Source organism: Perkinsus marinus (genome assembly GCF_000006405.1).
Source record: "Perkinsus marinus ATCC 50983 genomic scaffold scf_1104296952298, whole genome shotgun sequence".
Taxonomy (NCBI): Eukaryota; Perkinsozoa; order Perkinsida; family Perkinsidae; genus Perkinsus; species Perkinsus marinus.
In genome coordinates, this window is record NW_003208915.1 from 111,359 (window position 1) to 130,055 (window position 18,697).

At 49.6% G+C, this 18,697-nt stretch overlaps 7 protein-coding genes across 7 annotated transcripts; 5 read left to right on the plus strand and 2 right to left on the minus strand.

Annotated features, from left to right (window-relative positions):
* Window positions 1-500: 500 nt before the first annotated feature.
* Pmar_PMAR009977 (hypothetical protein) lies at window positions 501-2,134 on the plus strand (the record flags this gene model as incomplete). The annotated part of the gene is made up of 7 exons (XM_002777123.1): window positions 501-550; window positions 591-930; window positions 1,233-1,338; window positions 1,384-1,534; window positions 1,621-1,831; window positions 1,876-2,018; window positions 2,066-2,134. The coding sequence occupies exons 1-7, from the start codon at window positions 536-538 to the stop codon at window positions 2,132-2,134; spliced, it is 1,035 nt and encodes a 344-aa protein (XP_002777169.1). The 5' UTR covers window positions 501-535.
* Window positions 2,135-2,225: 91 nt separating this feature from the next.
* Pmar_PMAR009978 (AP-3 complex subunit sigma-2, putative) lies at window positions 2,226-3,513 on the plus strand (the record flags this gene model as incomplete). The annotated part of the gene is made up of 5 exons (XM_002777124.1): window positions 2,226-2,350; window positions 2,719-2,823; window positions 2,865-2,952; window positions 3,314-3,373; window positions 3,421-3,513. 5 exons carry the CDS (start codon window positions 2,226-2,228, stop codon window positions 3,511-3,513), a joined length of 471 nt encoding a protein of 156 aa, XP_002777170.1.
* A 186-nt stretch (window positions 3,514-3,699) lies between these two features.
* Window positions 3,700-5,960, plus strand: Pmar_PMAR009979 (2,3-bisphosphoglycerate-dependent phosphoglycerate mutase, putative; the record flags this gene model as incomplete). The annotated part of the gene is made up of 9 exons (XM_002777125.1): window positions 3,700-3,792; window positions 3,833-3,962; window positions 4,006-4,111; window positions 4,188-4,306; window positions 4,354-4,491; window positions 4,545-4,614; window positions 5,403-5,523; window positions 5,575-5,701; window positions 5,791-5,960. The coding sequence occupies 9 exons, from the start codon at window positions 3,700-3,702 to the stop codon at window positions 5,958-5,960; spliced, it is 1,074 nt and encodes a 357-aa protein (XP_002777171.1).
* A 203-nt stretch (window positions 5,961-6,163) lies between these two features.
* On the plus strand, window positions 6,164-6,613 carry Pmar_PMAR009980 (hypothetical protein; the record flags this gene model as incomplete). The annotated part of the gene is made up of 2 exons (XM_002777126.1): window positions 6,164-6,368; window positions 6,504-6,613. 2 exons carry the CDS (start codon window positions 6,164-6,166, stop codon window positions 6,611-6,613), a joined length of 315 nt encoding a protein of 104 aa, XP_002777172.1.
* A 179-nt stretch (window positions 6,614-6,792) lies between these two features.
* On the plus strand, window positions 6,793-9,572 carry Pmar_PMAR009981 (hypothetical protein; the record flags this gene model as incomplete). The annotated part of the gene is made up of 8 exons (XM_002777127.1): window positions 6,793-6,989; window positions 7,041-7,329; window positions 7,513-7,578; window positions 7,623-7,806; window positions 7,859-9,026; window positions 9,073-9,179; window positions 9,232-9,377; window positions 9,420-9,572. The coding sequence occupies 8 exons, from the start codon at window positions 6,793-6,795 to the stop codon at window positions 9,570-9,572; spliced, it is 2,310 nt and encodes a 769-aa protein (XP_002777173.1).
* A 2,506-nt stretch (window positions 9,573-12,078) lies between these two features.
* Window positions 12,079-13,431, minus strand: Pmar_PMAR009982 (hexose transporter, putative; the record flags this gene model as incomplete). Its single annotated transcript, XM_002777128.1, has 1 exon — window positions 12,079-13,431. The coding sequence occupies one exon, from the start codon at window positions 13,429-13,431 to the stop codon at window positions 12,079-12,081; it is 1,353 nt and encodes a 450-aa protein (XP_002777174.1).
* A 447-nt stretch (window positions 13,432-13,878) lies between these two features.
* Window positions 13,879-14,703, minus strand: Pmar_PMAR009983 (conserved hypothetical protein; the record flags this gene model as incomplete). The annotated part of the gene is made up of 1 exon (XM_002777129.1): window positions 13,879-14,703. The coding sequence occupies one exon, from the start codon at window positions 14,701-14,703 to the stop codon at window positions 13,879-13,881; it is 825 nt and encodes a 274-aa protein (XP_002777175.1).
* Between the last annotated feature and the right edge of the window lie 3,994 nt (window positions 14,704-18,697).

Genomic DNA, 18,697 nt, shown 5'->3' on the forward strand with positions numbered 1-18,697 from the left:
GATAGCGTGTATCGATATGAACGTCTGCCTGAGATCCGAGTTAGTATAAACTACTCTGAACCCCTGAGGTTGCAAGATTCTCTCAACGGGGACTTTCTAGGAGAGAATTCCTCCGATATGATATTGTGTTAACTGGAACAGGTCGGTCCATTAGGAGAGAGAGTGTACTGAGTTGCCATGGGAAGGTCTAGGTCTGATCCCAGCCGTGAGTCTCATGCTGGGAAGGCCGATGAGTGAGACTTCCACAGGGATTTCCTCGACACCACTCCACGAGCTGATAATAATGGTTTCATGTGTTATCTGATGCCGTCAGACTGATGATAGTGTGTGTTCGTGCTTTTCCCGTCAACCCAGTTGGGTTTTCCCAGTTGGTAGTGTGGGTAGTGATACTAGTATTGCTTGGGATGATATCGGGGAGAGCAGACCTTGTTCTAACAGTGGGATGGGCCTCACTGTGATTCTCAGTTAGAGTTTTCATTGTACCATTACGGAAGTGGAGATCGACCAATCTCAGTTAGATGAGCTCCACCACGAGATGGCGAAGGTCAAAGTAGGTCCTTCTATCTGTCCTAGGTGGACTTATTGTCCAGGCAGCTCTCGAGACCGCTTCCAAGACTGGCTCGGGGACCATATCGTACCGTGGTTTGGAGGGCCCCGCTTTGGGCCGGTACCTGTTAGAGTTGCAGCGGAAGGAGGTCAGTCTGTTGAGGGCCCAACAGCGGAAATTGGAGAGCGAGGAGGACCAGCCGGAAGATGCCCATCCAGCCCGACCACTCACCGCAGCTGAGCTCCACGAGGCCTCAGTGGAGGAGGTAGTGGCGTATTTGGGGCGAATGCAGGGGACTGAGGACGAGGTAGAGCGAGGGCTCATCGCGTTGAGACAGAAGATTGATAATAGCGGCTATCACTATCGAGATAAGGCCTTGGAAGGTAAATGGAGACGGGTGGACTCTGTAGTGGGAGGTACTTGTTCTAATAGTATTACCCTTTTGGAGGGACCTTGAAGGAAGTGAAATTAGAAGTATGGGAAAATATGCACATGGTCAACTACATATGTTTGGGGACAATGAATGTGAGAAGAATTCTCTTTGTTTTTATACACTCCCACCTGAACTTGCATGTGAACTTCTACAATTAATGAGAACAATTTCAAGATTCAGCAGTGAAAATACATTCCAACATTGGACATTGTCGGGAGCTGATACTAAGTTCACTCAGATGAGCTTTTTCAGACACTCTAGCGGCGATTCTGGAGGCTTCTGGGGCGGCTGATAAGGTCCGGTTGAAAGCAGTGGCCCTCCTAAATGCGATGGAGGAGCAAAGAGAGGACCCTAGGCGGTAGTACACTAGAGGCCCTCGCTGGTTCGGAATGCCTTGGCCCAGGCCCTCCCTTCTGAGCCGACGCTTTGCGCCTATACTGGCGGACCACTGCATGAGGGGACCAGCGAAGGGAGGGGACGAGACGTTGATGAGGGACACTGCTGAACTGATGACTGATTGGATCAGCAAGCAAGGGGACGATGGTGTTGATGATGTAGGGCTTGTGGAATTTCGTGGCGCGCGGTCATTTTAGCTCCTATTTGAAACTCGTGGGCATCCATCGCCTTGTTCTATCTTCAGCCCCTCCGAGACTGTACCATAAGTTGCCTGCTGAGCTCCTTCCTCTACCATGGTCCGGACCACCTGCCCTGTCTGGAGCTGCTAGAGGCCCTGTTCTCGGTAGAGACCGTCACTGATAATGTGGACCTGTGGACCGCCATGGCCAGAGACCTACGGGTCCTGCTCGACACCAAGGTCAATACAGAGATCCGACTGGGCCGATTCGCCTATGGTACGCCTGTGCCCCTCGGGTCATGGTCATCCTTCTTCCCTTAGTGGTCACTGAACTGACCGCGACATGGAGTGGTGGGGGCGACTTGATCCTCCGACTGGTCGAGCTAGGAGTCCATTCAACATTGCGTCAAATGCCACTACTGGAGGCTGAGACCAAGGAAGAGGCCAAATGGGCCCGGGACCAGGTCCAATATCGCCAATGTGGTCGCCATTACTTTTTCTGGGCTCTCAGGTCGAGATAGCGTTAGCCGCCCTTGAAGGTAGCTACCAAACCGCTGGACGGGAAGGGCAGCTCTTATGACCATCGTGTCACCATTACTACCATTTCCATAGTACTTTGGTGGCTCGAGTTGCTGCCTTCAATTGAGCTTAGGGCGTATTATTGTGGTTTAATGATACACGCCGTCCTGGTCTTCAATAATAGCGGTAAGACGAGGCTGGCAAGGTTCTACACTGCCATGCCTCTCCCGAGACGCCAAGGCCTCATTGACAGGGTTTATGGTGTACTCAGAGGGAGGTAATGGTGACACTCTATTAGTAGCATGGTGACACTGATATAATATTCCTTTGCGTAAGTTACCCAGAGTAGAATTGCCAGAATTGTGACTCTGTACTTCATATTCTTACCGGTACCACGACTTTCCTAGATTTTTCCCCGAGGGTGCCGAAAATATTTACTCGTTCATGTTGTGGCACGGAATACTAATCTTTTATCACAAAAGATTAGTATTCCATGCTACAAAAGTTTTGTGAGAGGCGGCTAGTAGAGACAGGGTCCATAGGCGTTCTGAGCTTGACTCCTGGGGGTTCCTAGTGGGTGATGGGAGGGCCACACCTCGCGAGGTTTTCCATAACTGGTTTCGCTACCGCTACTGTTAATCTCAGAGCAGATGACCACTGCTGTTGTGTGGTCCCGGAGGATCTACATGAACTGTGTGATGGGAGGAAGTCAGCGCCCAACAATCTCAGGATCGTCTATAGGTCCTCCTGGTCGGGCATGGTAGGGAGGCTCGAAACTCTTGCATCCTCAGGCACTTCGCAACCCTCTACTTTGCCTTCATCGTTGACCACACCGAAAGCGATCTGGCCACCCTTGATCTTATACAAGTCTTCGTCCAGGTGACACTCATTGCGATTTGCGCCCATTGGCTTCCTCATGAAACTGTCTCTAGCACAGTACGAATAGTGGAGGAGGAGCGGACATTTTGGGGGGTTAGTGCATTCGTGTTATACGGAAGATCATCACTGTAGTTATTCTGATAGGAGGGGAACTTGTTGGAATCTGTGCCTGTTGTCACCCATATGGGGCTGTATCTCTAGCACAGTAGGAATAACGGTGGAGGGGGGGACACCCTCGGCTGAAGCCCCAGGAGGTTCATCACTGTTGTTATTCCAATAGAAACGGCATTGGCCTCTGATTCAACTTATTTCTAGCACTTTTGATTATATTGGGCCCCTTTCTCAGCAATAATTATTGTAGGCCTTGGACAACGCCTTCGACAGTGTTTGTGAGCTCGACTTGGTCTATCACTTCGATAAGGTAGTACTGCATTAATGACGGTCATCTCCAGCAGCAGCAGCAGCCAGGCCAACTACGTCCTGGATGAGGTGGTCATGGGTGGTCTGGTCCTCGAGTCCAACATCGATACCATAAAGATGGCCCTTCGTGAGGCAGCCTAGCATGATATCTGTCATGGTTTCCCACCAGAGTTGTGGTGTTCACGAGCGTCGTCAAATCGGTACGAAAAAGTGAGACGTGCTCGTTAGTGGCATTGGATATGGCGATTCAAAATCTCCGACTGCATCAACATGTGGAAATATCCCTCCCAGAGTTGGTTTAGTTTCCCTACCTCCCTCCCTTTACCGATGGCCTCGTGGCGGCTCGCTTACAAGAACATGCCCGTTGACCTAATCCTTGTTCGTCACGGAGAAAGTGAAGGGAATCTAGCCCAGAAGATGGTATGGAGATGGAGCGTAGGTATATCAGTGTCCCCAGTAGGCTCAACAAGGCGGTGTTCCCAACCCGTGGACCAGCGGCTTCCGGGCCCGTCATAACTCTAAGTACCGTCTAACTGACAGGGGTAGGGCCCAGGCCGAGGCCGCGGGGGAGTGGATCAAGGACCACATTGGTAGGGACTTTTTGCGAGTAGTGGACCAGAGTACCACGTCCAGGAGAGGCCTTTGACATTTGTCTCACCAGCGAGTACATCAGAGCGATGGAGACCGCCGCATATCTCCACATTCAGGAGGCCGAGTGGAGGACCGAATTCTTCCTAAGGTTCGAATCCACACGAGGCCTCTCCATTCAGTGGCGGTCAATCTAGCAGGGGGGAGGCAAGTCTATTGTTATTCAGAGAACGTGATCGTGGGGTGTTGGCCAACAAGTCCAAGCAGGAACGACGAAGAGAGCATGCAGATGAGATAGAACGACAGGACCGGGACAGTTTCTACTTCCAGCCCAGTGGAGGGGAAAGTAGCTTTAGGACTGTATCGGAATCTCGATGATAGTCGTCCGGAAAGGTATCGCTAATCTGTGTCTGAGGGTCGAGAGTGTGATCAAACACCTTCAAAAAGGGAGTGCTGGACTGAGGGTCATCATAGTGTGCCACGGTGGAGTCATCAAGGCCTTCAGGGCCCTGGTGGAGAGGAAACGGCAAAGTAGGAGGGCTGGGCTTTGACTAGTGGTTACGTTATATTTCAGCTGACTTCAGTGAGGGCTTCGAGGTCCATAGGAGCCGGTCTCGCCGGAGGAGAGTCCATCCTCATGAACCAACTTTTAAGGTACTCCAATCATACCACACCATCGTCACATCGTTGTACACTAATAACCGTTGGTGCCCCCATTCTTCCACCACCGGGCATCTCCTCTTTTAAAGTGCTTTAGTCCAGTCTCTGCTTGGCGATCCTCGATAACCGTTGAATTTCGGCACCTTCGCACTAATGATACAAAAGTGGACACCTGTAGTGGATTTTTGGATATAGATTACCATATAAGGGTATATAGTGGAGTTTCACAATGATGTGTGAAACACTAGTGAAAAATGTCATATTTCACGACTACCACTGTGGAAAACCATTGTGTTGTCGGTCGCGAGGACAAACACGTGTTGAATTTACATGAAGTGTTATGCCACTGCATGTTGAACTCCAATATATTCGATCAATAATATATTCATATAGACTATCTAGGTACTCGTATAAGTAGTGTAATAAGGTTATATACGTTATATGAATATCTATATTCCGTGTATAATAACAATATGGTTTACTATGTTAACATATTATTAATTAAAGATATATCCTTATTGTATATAAGCCTTGTTAGTTGGGGGTATAATATCAACTATATCGATCCGGAAATCATCCAGGAACCTATAATGTTCCCGCGGGGGGGGGGAACTCGTAATGGCCGGGAACACCTTCCCATGTAAATGTCATCACATTGGGAACGATTCACCCATTGTTATCAAACCCTCGGGAAGGTTACTTCTTAAAACTGGGTGGGTCTCTGACATCGATATGTATCATTATGTAGATCCTTTAGTCCACTTGCATTGCCCCTGTGATAGGAGTAGTATCATCGTGGGTGTTGATGCTTCGTCTATGTCCCTTCAGATCTACAACGGCATGGTGATCCACTACTCGAGACGGAACCCGACTACCGGGCTCATTTCTGACAACTACCATTGGGTAGAGAGAAATTGACCGATGGTGGGATCGAACCTTGGTCGTTTGCATTAGGTCCGGTGTGCCTGCCCATGGAGGCCTTCCTTGGTCAACGAGAATTGGATTCATTTTTCCCCTCACGTCCTTAGCAACGATACGCTGTTGGCTGAAGTCCAGAAAGTCCCGCAGCTTGTGAACGAAAGTCGGTCCAGATTGGCAGTTTTGATACAATGGGGATGCGTTGGCTCACCAGAAAGATTCAGTTTGGTCATTGCCACTTCCTGTTATCAGGGTTCGACCAAGCCTTGGGCCGGTACCCTCACGAGGAGCCCTCCTCCCCCACTAGCGACTACGCTGAGACTGTCACGGAGAGGCCCTCCAGATGTAAGCATTTCGATGTCGTAGTGGACCTGTTCGTTGGGGTGGTCACCGGTCTTGAGGCCATCGACTTAGTAGAATAGGGATCTCCGGAGTGCCTTTCCTCAGCGTCCATACGGGTGCCGAGCTACCAGCCACAGGCCAGTGAGGGGGACGAGGAAAATCTAACAATTGATATCGGTCCGAAATTCAATGCGTATCTTGGGACCATGCCCATTCAGGTAGCGACGGAGACACTGATGACTTTAGGGCGAGGTCTTTGGACATGAGCCCGACCGATCGAGCCATGCCCGAGTCGCCTTTCTACCATGAACAGTACGACTCCTGGCCTTGCACCATTGAGATGTCCTTTGCCTTCTGCAGACGGTATCCGTCCCTTTTTGCCTTGGGCTCACAGTCTTCCTCTGTGATGGGACCCCACCTTAGGAGCTCTCTGTCCTCCTCTTTGGGCCATAGGACCCTAGGGGACAGTCTGGGTAGCGTGGCCGAGGGTAGGCCGGCCCCCGTGGCTGAATTGCTCAGAGGTGGGCGCTGCCGGTCCTCTGTGTGATACATCTCCCCGCCCTGGTCAGCAGGTCACGGCGGAGGTTCGGGCCACCATCTCCGGAACGCCCGACTTGATCTAGGTCGGCTGAATAGAGTCGGCGAGTCTGAGTCCGAGGACGATGGGTCCATGACCGGTCCTCCTGCTGCAGCTGCTAGCGGCTCGGATGGCCTCCGTCGGCATCAAGCATGATAACAATGTTACACAATTTTTGAATATTTCATCCTCTTGCCACTGCTCAATAGGGTTTCTCAATATCGCTCTGGTACCTGGTTTCGCTTAGCCCCATCGTGAGTGCTGAAAATATTCATACACATGTAAGTTTTTGTTTATATTTTTCTGAAGCCCTACAGTGTGGGTGTTGGTCACTGATGCCCCCTCGCAAGAAGCCGGCCCCCACTACCACCAGGCGGAAGGCTCGAGGGCTGCCGAGGTGTCTCGACGAGTTGGACATGGACCAGGACGATATCACCAAGTACTTCAAGCTCAAGGCTGGTGCCCCCTGGACTTCCGCGGAGGTCGAGCTCTTGAGACGGAGGATAGTCACGGCCGATAGGAAGATTGCAACGTGGGCCGGTCATTTCGTGGCGCGCGGTCATGGACGCTGCTGCTCTGTCAGGCTCCAGTTGGAGAAGGAAAGGTTGCTCAATATCCTCCACGAGGTCCCCGAGGAGCTCCTCGACCCAGACGGGGGAAAGCGGGCCTCGCCCTCCAGACCCGAAAGCGACGGGGTCATAGATCTCTCACAAGACATGCCCTCAAGTGGTGTGGTCAAGTCGGAGGGCCAGTGGCCAGAGAAATGCCCCTGGGAGGACCGGGAGGCGGCCACGGTCCGAATGATGGGCCGGATCAGCATGTTCTGCATCGACGACCTCTTGGAACCGTCGGAGCGGGTCCACATCGATGAGGTGGGGCCATCAAAGCAGTGTGGGAGATATGCACATGATCAGCTACATGTGTTGGTGACGATATGAAAATTGTGAGGAAATTTCGGGAAATCCTCTCTGGTTCCTGTACACTTCGTTTATAAATTTCTGTCATCGGTGAGGAACCTCTCGAGCTTAGCTGAGGAAACCAAATATGTCCTTCAGGTGGCTGGAGGAGGGTCAGAGCCATCTGGACAGGGCGGCCCCAACATAGAGATACCTCCACGGCCGGTAAGGTCCCTTCTGGACCAGACCGTATGCCTCCCTTTGATCAGGATGGGTTGCCGAGCCCATTCCCTCGAGTCTTGGACAAACACGGCCCGTTTTTGGGGAAATACCCATCGGTGCCGGGTTTCTTCGATGACTTTGATGGCCTCTTCGTACTGTCCCCGACAGAGCTGGTCGCGACCATAGACGAGCTCGAGAACTTACTCGCTACCTACCTTAATCCGCTCGTTTGTGAGTGCTTCTGTTGGACCTCTTTGTTGACCGACAACGCTGAGATGATCAGATACCAGGAAGGACCTCAGCCGGTGGACTGACTACTCGGTGGAGTTCCTCATTCGCCTTCATGAGGGGGTGAGGAGGAACAAGGCAAGGGGGGTCTCTATCGAGGCTGTGCAGCGGTACCTCAACGAGTTGTTCTCCAACTACCCTCGTCCTAAGCCGGACCAGTCCGAGGAGGAGCGCTCATCATCTAGACGACCACTACTGGAGACCAGTGGACCGCCTCTGGCCCGGAACATGGCTGAAACGATGGACTTCGCTGAGCAGGTGGAGCCCTTAGCCCCCGAGGGCCAATTTGATGAAGTCCAGGACATAGACCAGACCGAGGTGATGCATGAAGACGATGTCCCTCCTTCCACTGCTATCGTCGAGGCGATACCTTTGACTCCCAACGAGATGGTCACGGATGATGAGGGACCGGTACATCTGCGGTACAGTGAGGCCACCACGGCGACTTTGGCACAGGAGAGCTGTAGTCAGGACGACCTCATGCAGTTTTATCCTATCATAGAGGTCAGTGGTGACGACATGTCCGAGCGGGGGGACGGGTGGTCAGGACCGCTACCTTCATTGCCAAGTGATGATGATGATATTCAGTGTCTGTCTGGGGGCAGTCCTCCGACCTCCACGCCGGAGAAAGAGGTGGACCAGAGTGGGCCGGATGCCGCGAATCGACATGAGTGGCTATCCTCTCTTCCACTTGTAGAACGTGTGAAAGCTCTGGGGGCCATGAGGAGAGGCTCAGATGTGAGCCGCTGGGCCAATGGGACCTGGAAGGTGCCCCGAGTATCGCTGGCCAGCCTGGGTGTTCCGGAATCCTCGGCTGACCAGACGACCCTTCCGTACGAGGATGATGTGCCAGTAGTGGAAGCGGTTAACGATGATGACTTGCTGTTGGAGGACAGCATGGCCGATGCGGTCCTGGTTGGTGGCGCCTCGCAGGGCGCGTTGGGTGAGACGGCCGCCAGCGAAAGCCCTACAGTGTCACCGGACCAGATTGCCACAGGTGGTAAGGCGGATACGCAGGCCGGACGATCTGTGTTGGGCTTAATGGACTGGGAGAAACTTGGAGACGACGAACTGAAGCGGTGGATGTCCTTCTTTGGTCTCAAGGTGGTCTCTGGCACCTCTAGTCGAGGGAACATGGTCAGGACCCTCACGGACATCGCTAGGTAGGGACCTTGGCCGTGGCGCTCTTCCTAGTCCAGTGGTCCACAGATACGTCGAGAAAGGCGCGGCCATGAGGGTGGACGAGGAACAGACTTCTATCGAGGCCCCGAGGAGGAAGCGACAGAGGAGGTCCCCCGCTAAGAAATCCAAGGAAGGCATGTGTGGGTTTCAACTGGCTTTTGCCCCTGACGTTGTTGTTGGTCTTAGAGAAAAAACGAGAAGCTGAGGAAAAGCGGAGGGCCAATAAATTGGCTCTCGTCCACGCCATACGGAAGGACACTGAAATGTGGCAACGGATGCTCCTTTTTGAGACCATCGACCTCACTGACCTCTCGACACGTCTCAAGAACCAGGTCGGTCCTGTATGGTATCGCGGAGGAGCCCTCATGTGTCAGGACGACTCTATTGTGTGTGATACAGTTCTCCTACGGGAGATGCTGGAAGAACAAGGTGTCCAATTCTGCAATACCCTCCAGTCAATGACCCAAAGGGCTACTCGAAAACCGAGGAAGGCGACGGCATCTGTCCGACGACAAGCTCGATCGTAGTCTCTCGATACACCACCCCTGAACCGGGGGATGTGCCAGCCTGAGAGGAGAATTCTGTGGCGCGTGACGGTTGATGATGTGAAGACCAAGCAAGAGTTAATGAAGCCAAGAACTGCTCCGTATGCTGTATAAATCCGTATATTATATAATTCCATCTCTTACGAACGTCGTTGTGATGACAGTAGGGGCGGTAAGCGAATCACGAGATATAGGTATACCCAAGTCAGCCCGTGCATGAGCCTTCCTCCATCGTCGGTATCATTAGGGACCACTTCCTGATGGTAGATGCTCTCACGGATCATTGCGAATAGATCTCCAGACCCAACCAAAATTGAAAACAGGAGGTATATAACGAGTTGAATACCGTTCAAGAAACCTCTCATGGACCCAACGGGCCGATCTCAACGGCAGACTGCTCCGGTACTTGTATCTCGACTACGGTGGTAGGTTCGGCTGGGACGAGTACGAGACTAGCATTTATCCACCACTTGACGTAGAGAGAAGTTCTCCTCCTGATACGTTGTCGCCCGCCCTTCGATCAGTGATCGACGATTTCGCTCGAAACACAATTCCCCCGGGCTTGTCTCCAGTCTCACTGCAGTTGTTATTATTCACTAATCACTACAGAGGCATTGTTTCATTCGCATAGTGGAGTCGATTATCATGTTACTCCCGAGTCGAAAGTCTCAACCTGGCTTGGGGACATTGGAGCAGTTTTTGGCTGTATATCTCCATAGCTTATCACTCATCTAGGAACAACTCCCCTGCGATGTTAACTGTCGTAACGAACTACATTCTGATCTCGGCTCTCCTGGAACGTGGATTAGCCCGTTCTGTCTCCTCCTCAACAGGTCGCAACAGTCTGCCCACCATCCCTGAGGTAGTCACCCCAACGCTCTTGTCGCAATAACCTTGATTATCAGTCAACTGAGGAGGAGTTAGATAGTCCACCTCCCACACCTCCAGAGCTAGATGATCTACCTCCCCCACCGCCAGAGCTAATGAACTCAGTGACGCTCTCTGATGATGCATTCAATGCCATGCAAGTAACATAGTGTGCAGCGCCACTGTTGTTGTTCGTTATACCACTGGCGCATCAGGCCGATATCTCATTCTTGAAACGACGCGTGAATATACTCGAGCAACAGTCTCGTGTAAGTTCTCCTTCCCAGCAATATAGTTGTTGCCACATGGTCTATCAGGCCCACAGTGAAGTCACTGCTGTCGATACCAACAAGTGCGTTCGACGGAACAAAATGTGGCAGTTTGCCATAACGTTGAAAGTTTCTCAAAATGATGGCAAATCGCCAATGAGGGAGACCGAGAGATCAATATGTTTTGAATTGCTCGATCCAGAACTGACCATATCGTATTTGTAAGTTGCATGTTGGGATTTGTTTGAAACCACGACGTGTTGTAGATTGAAATGTGGCGAGCTGTTCAAGCTTGACATCGAAGGTTCGTCATTCAAAGAAAAGAAGAGAATAGAGGAGGCCCGTGAGCATTTTTCGGGTATTGATCCCCTCAACCATCTGACCGAGAGAGATTTGAAAGAGGTCCAAAGTCTCTTTCCGATCGCTAAAGATGATCACCGAAGATGTGAGGCTCTATTCGACTTTATGGCCATTCATCCACCTCCGACGAAGGAAGAGGGCTATGATTGGATAAGTGATTACTTCTTCGAGGCAGCTCAGTACGGGGATGCTAAGATCAACGAGTGGCATACACAACATGGCACACGACTTAGATCAGAGAAACGACTTTCAACCCTCAGTAGTAGAAGGTCTTCTTCCGGCTCCACAGCATCTTTCAAGCTACGTCATTAATAATGGTAGAGAAATAAAGACAAAGATGTCCTGTTGTATGGTGTTAACTTTGCGTTACCAGTCATCATTGAGGGTGTCTTGAGGAGGCCAGCTAATCATAGGAAGGAAATCACAGCTCTTCGTTCACAGCCAAAATTCTCTTTGCTACAGTGGTTGATTTCCCTCTGACAGGCATTGTCACTAAATTTTCAGTGAATCTCATCTCATCAACTGAATCGAGGATCTAACAACTACCTCCGAAAGATCGCAATAACGAAGTGCCATGCCCATATGAATCGATGAACTGTCCACTTCCAACGCAATATCACTCCAGTGTGCGGCAACAGAAAGCCGAAGAGCGTGATAGATTTCCCAACGTTCGAGACGACAATCCCAGACTCTGATGCGAGTCGTGGATAAAAAACAAGATACCAACCGCGTTAAAAACTCTCACCAAGATAATCTTTTTAAGATCATAGGATGATGGTTATCGAAGTAATCAATTAACCTATGGGCCATATGGGCCTCGAGACCAATAAAAACGGACAGGAAATTCCAATAGAAATTATACAGATTCCCAGCACAAGAGATATCCAATCATCAGAGCAACTACACAGTGGGCAAGACATTCAGTCCTCCACTGGTAATGATATCACACATGACGGAAACTCCCTGTGGCAGCATCGCCACAACATAAGGTTTCACTCACCGGAGAGAACCACAACGGTGGGAGTCCGTCTGTTATCACTATTTCTGACACTATACTTGTGATGAAAGTAAGTCTGGATTTCCTCAAATGTTTTACCTTTCGTTTCGGGAACTATAAACAATACGAATACAACCATGATGAGACATATTCCAGCAAAAAGCCAGAAGACTCCGTAAAAAGTGATAGCTTCCCGGAGTTGATCCAGGAAATGAGTGACGATGAAGGAGCACAACCAGTTGACCATAGTAACTAAAGAAGCAGCCAGACCTCGCACTTCGTCGGGGAAAAGTTCGGCCATGATCAACCATGGTATTGCGCCAACACCCAGAGAAAAAGACGCGATGTAACAGTAGGCAGAAGTGATGGCCAACCATCCAATATTGTTGATACCGGACACCTCGTTAAGATAGAAAAAGACGCCTTCACATACTGCAGAGATGCACATTCCAGAGGAAGCAGAGACGAGGAGAATCCTCCTACCCAGTTTGTCAACAATCCCAACCGCGATGGCGGTCACGCCAACTGACACAGCCATGACCGTCAATGCTACCTCATCCTTATTGTCGATGCCCGCGGCTTGAAAGATAGAAGTTTGGTAAAAAATGATAGCGTTGATGCCAGAGAACTGCTGCAGTACTTGCGACATGATACCAATGAAAACTTGCATCCGACATCTATTCAATGCTTTTAGAGATGTCATGACGGATCCCTTCTCTTCGCTGTCTCTTTTGGACTTGATAGCCTCCAAGGCCATGAGCTCAGCTTTTACCACAGGATCTTCCGCATCACCTCCACGCAGTTTAATAACGATCCCCTTGGCTTCCTCGATACGTGACTTTTCAGCTAACCAACGGGGAGATTCGGGTGCGAAGAACATGCATATTCCCAGCAGAGCCGCCGGGATGATGTATACGAAGCTGAGTGTTCGCCAGTTACAGAATGTTCTTGATGTGGCTTCTGGATCGATCGACCCAGCTTGGGTGCGGAAAGCCAACCCAAAGAGATAAGCCAGGAGGATGCCGATAGTAATCCCAAGCTGATTGCAAGCACCGAAAATACCGCGGTATTTGGTGGGAGCAACTTCACCGATGTAAGTGGGCACGCTGAAGGAGCTCATGCCAAGGGCAATGCCGACGATGACACGAGCCACGATAAGCTGCCACGCGGTGCGCGCTAGACCGATCCATAAAAAGGCCAATAGAAATAAAGGGGATGCACCAATGAGGCTCCATTTACGGCCAATCTTCTCGTTGACGGGGCCACCGCCAAGCGCCCCGATGATAGCACCAATATTGACCATAGAACCGAATAAGGAAGCATCATTACTACAGCATTTCCCGGTCATGTTTCCGACTTGCGCACTGTTATTTCCGACTAACTGCATGCGAACATCCGATGCATCATAACAATTTCCGACCCGCACTCATTTATCCGACTCGGTCAAAAGCAATATCCGATATACCGCATGAAAATTTCCGACTAGGGTCATCCTAATATCCGCCCGATTCGTGCATCCCAAATATCCGACTGTCATTCAAATATCCGATAGCCTACATTCAAATATCCGCGGGCGCGCGCTTATTCAAAAGAATCTTCTGCGCAGAAATCAAATATCCGACAAAAGCATGAATTATCCGACCAACTCAAAACGACTAAATCAAGTAAACTCATGTAAGACCACATGACTCCGTGACTCGATACGAGCCACAGCTGACACATTATAATGACTAGGATATAGGAAAAAGAGTTCGAACAGAGCCAAGTTGGCTCAGCCAACCACATCGTTCGTGATTCACATGTCCTCGCCATTGAGAGCTCTAGGAACCTCGGAAGTCAATACGTGAACGAGGCTATTCGAAACAGTTGCCACGGTGACCGCATCCACAGCCTGGGGACAAAACGATAGAAGAACACGGGATCTGGCCTCTTGCAGAGACTCTCCGTCGTGTGGCTGAACTTGTCCGTGCTCAGATATCATTCTCTTCAAGGCCGATTTCAAGGGCGAGAAGCAATTTTCTATTGGATTTAAAGCACATGAATAAGGGCTCACTCTCTTATAGGCCACATTCAGGGCGTCGCATGTGTTGTCAGCAGTAGCATGACAAGGAGCATTGTCATAGAGTAGGCAAAAAGGCCGACCATCCGGTTGGTTGGCCAGTTTGTCAAGCACATCACGTAGAAAAGCCTCGAAATCTTCCTTTTTACATCCCCCTAGCATTGACTGCCAAGCGAGGATCCCACCCTCGTTGCATACAGCACAGATAAGGGTAACGTGTTTCCCACGCTGATTAGCGCAGGTCTTCCTAGCTCGTTGCCCTTTCGCCGAACGACCCTTAGATCTACAGGTATACAAGTTATACCCTGTCTCGTCAATCCAGACAAGACGATATCGGCCAGCGTTCACCTGAAGCCACTGAGCGAAATCACGCCTCTTCACCTTATTCACTTCACTGTTTCTTGCTTCGGGTATCAGCTGAAGTTGCTTCATGCTGATAAGCCTACCTTCCAAAGCTCGAGCAACAGTGCTTGTACTCAGCTCGACGTTCCACTCACGAGATACTTCGTCAGCGATTTGCTTCAAAGTCAAGTCAGCATCCCTCCCAACCAGGTATGCCATGAATTCTATCATAGGCTCGGTACACTTCTTATTTCTTGGGCCCCCACGTGGCCGCGTTTCTTCCCTTTGAGACTTTACAATGCGGTAGGCGGTGTCAGGTTTCACACCAAGGTTTTTTGCTGTAACCTGGTAGTGACTACCAGGTAGTCGTCTCCGTCTCGAGCTGCTTTGATGATGGCCTTACGCGCCAAAGAGGGGATGCTCTTACCTCCTCGAACGCCCATTAACGGAGTAAGAAAGAAAAAAGACTAACTGTTCACATGCACTCCACTCGACGTCTTTGGATAATTCATGCTTTTGTCGGATATTTGATTTCTGCGCAGAAGATTCTTTTGAATAAGCGCGCGCCCGCGGATATTTGAATGTAGGCTATCGGATATTTGAATGACAGTCGGATATTTGGGATGCACGAATCGGGCGGATATTAGGATGACCCTAGTCGGAAATTTTCATGCGGTATATCGGATATTGCTTTTGACCGAGTCGGATAAATGAGTGCGGGTCGGAAATTGTTATGATGCATCGGATGTTCGCATGCAGTTAGTCGGAAATAACAGTGCGCAAGTCGGAAACATGACCGGGAAATGCTGTAGTTTTGAGGACGAAGAAGGATGATCCCTCACCGATCGGGATATGCCTCCCATCGGTGGTTGTGACGTTGTCTCTCATAGTGTCAATGGCCGGTCCAGAAAACCCCAGAGACAGACCGAAGAGTAACGCACCGAAGAGGGATGCTGAGACGGACAGAATAGCACAGGTATGTTTCATAGTGGAAGAACTCAACTGAGTCCAAACTTGAGGGGGGAGAAATCCACAACAACGGGTTTGGGGCCGATATGCCACTCTGCGATCTGAGGTAATCATTCTGAATAAGAGAGCTGCAGGGATGGGAAAGGATACCGGCTTTGGAATGGCATAGCGGCCCCAAGCGGAATGAGATTTCTCAACAGCAAAATTGGTGTTCTCTATTTCGTGCCGTTGCGAGATCGATTGTGTAGAGGCAAATCTTGGGTGTACTTATGCGATCCTTGCCCATCATACCCCTGGCATAGGCGCCCCACCTGGACATCCTCCTGATTGAGCGGCCCCTCATCTGAAAGTTGCGTTCGCGTGCGGCATTTTTCGCTACGCCCAATTTAGTGTGATTAAGATTGTTACCACAACCAACGCTTGAATATCGAGTCAAAAGTCGTAACGTTTAGAACGCCATCACGTTTACATTACAATTGGCAACTACAACGCGTCAATCACCGGAGATCACTTCCGATCTCGCTATTGGCGAGCCAAAGGTTCAAGGGGACGTCACGTCTCTGACGTGAGGAATGTCAAGTGATTCAAGTGAACTCAAGGTCAACTCCTGTAGAATATATGATGGATAAACTCGTGTATTCGTTTACAAATGAAGGCTTCTCTATTGTTACGGCATAGTCGCAAGCGAGATGAACCTGAAGTGTCGATCAGGCCTCCAGTGGCGGACGTGAACATCGAAAACATCGGGTGAGTGTGATCAAATTACGATGTATCGTCTGTCGTTGTAGACTAGTTACGTCGTTATTCAGCTATAAACCGATCTACTTTCGCCATTTTGTCAGGGAGCGTCTTCATCGAGGTGACGTGTTGGACGACTTGGAATATCTTTTGTTCAGCAATCGAGTTACCACCTCGGACACGGAATCATTCTTGCATATTCGAAAGCCAGCTTCCGTGGATATGAGAAATCGCCTTTTAAGCGCTATGGACTGGACTGACCACGAGAGAGACAAAGTGAGTTAGTCGAGTGTCTCTCGAATCTTCGTTCCTCCAACCCCCCAGGTACTCTCTATGCTTAGTAAAGAGCAGTACACAGTTAAGGTGAATAAAGACATGGAGGTGCAAGTCAGAGTTCGGTCACTGTGTTTGTCCTCCTATATATGCCCTGATAAAAGCTTCCGTCATTGTATCGTTGGCAGTAACATTCCAGAGAGCCAGAAGTTGTTTAGATTTGCAAACCGCCCATGTGTCTTGGTCCTGCACGACCTTGGTGATGAGAAGTCTTCTTGGTTGCAATGGATGCGATTGGCCGTAGATATCTTCAAAGGAGATATCTTTGATATTGTCATGCTTGAAGTCGACCAGTGGCGTAAAGACCCTTCATCATGGTTCTCATATATGCCTTATATCTTACCACACCTTCTCGAACACTTGGGTATCAGTAAGGTGCACGTTCTTGCAGACGGATATGGAAGTGGGTGTTTTCTAAGATGGTTAACACAATGGAAAAATAATGATAATATGCGCGCACTCGGAATGTTCTCGAAAACGACGCATCTTCTCCACAATTGTGATTTTCACCGTGCCATTCATCTCTACGATGATGAATGGGCTAAGGCTCTTCGAGCGGTGATCAAAGCGACCGGAGTGCAACTGTGGTTCACTTGGCAAGACCAAACTCATCCGTTCAAAGTAGCCAGGAATCGTTCTAGTGCCCGCAGCACTATGAAGAGGGTGCATGAGTCTATCACTCAGCTTGCCGCCGATCTCGAGAGCGACAAGTGTCTCTTGGACCCACCGTTTGATCCCATCATCTCGAGTGAATTGCCGTCCTCAGTATTGCGAAGTGAACTCATTGATTTTCCAACTGGACGTGTGGCGATGCCCAACTCAGTCAATTTACCAGCGAGTGAACGATTCACAGAATCGGTGAAGGAATTTTTCCGAGAAGGGGAGAGAGCGAAGATGCGAATGATCAAAGAATGCTTTCTGGATGGCCTTTTCATCGACTCTGACGTTTTGATGACGATAAATAGGCCGATGGTCGAAGTACGGTGACAGGCTTGGGTTGGGATGATGATAATGTTAAGGTTCCGCAGGGAGGGGGCATTTTCTCAGCGTTGCTGTCTGGAGATGAGAGAAAAATGTGGTAATAATGGCTGGATGGTTTAATTACAATACTGAGATGCAGTAGGCGCAAGTTCAAACCCTGCTCAGTTCGTTTTATTCCCGTGATATTTCTCAGTAGAATATGACATGGTGATATCTTTAGCATTACAGGGCGTTGCTACGTCTGATTATATATATATTTATTCGTCCTCAGCTTTACGCCAAACTGCACTACGTCGGTTCGGCGAGAGGAAGGCAAGGATGCGAAAATATGTAATACGCTGAGATCCTTCATATTGTCGACCCGATGGAAGAAACTTTTCCAGCAGTGTAGTAATGCTTGCTCAGTGAATAACAATAGAGAGGTCGAGTCGGAGGTAGATGGCTCGAAAGCAGAGGGAAGTGAACTGAAAGTAGTCCCAACTGGGGGTTCGTTTATCATATGAATGCCGGGATGGAATTCGTCTGAAGTTAGGTTTTAACGCATTCCTTCACAGCGGAAAACCCCACGATATCAAGGGAAGGTGTGAAGAAAACTACTGTTGAGTATGAGAAGTAACTATAACATTCACGGAGTCTCTTATAAGGATAGGAACTCTCTCAGGTTGGATAGAGCAATTTCGAAAAGCTTAGCGGAGCGAAGCATATCATCGATTTTGCATGATGGAAATTCATAGACCTCTTGAAAGACCGGCTTACCATGTTACTTGCATACCCCATCAGAATCGTTGGCCTCAACTTTTTCTGTTGCGTTCAGTGTTTCCATAGGGGGTGGACTCCGTTTTTAAAGTTGATATTATTACTCTGATAGTTTATGACAACTGCGAGTGCAGGGAGGTGGATCTGCTTTAGTATTGAGGACCTTAAAAAATTCAAAGGTCTCCCGCAATGTAACGAGAAACCCAATGATTTTCCGACTCTTATTGACAAAGACAATACCGAGTCACCACTACTAGGAAGTAATACTGAGGGAAGTAGCATCTGTCGGTAACTGGAGTGGCGAAGTTATGGTATCAACTTGCTAATAATCATCACCACTGTTCGTGGAAATTCTCCTCCTCCTATTCTGATCTTGTTCGTTCGCGGTCTACCTGTATTTCTATGTGTGATATCAGCTTACCGTGGAGGAGACCAA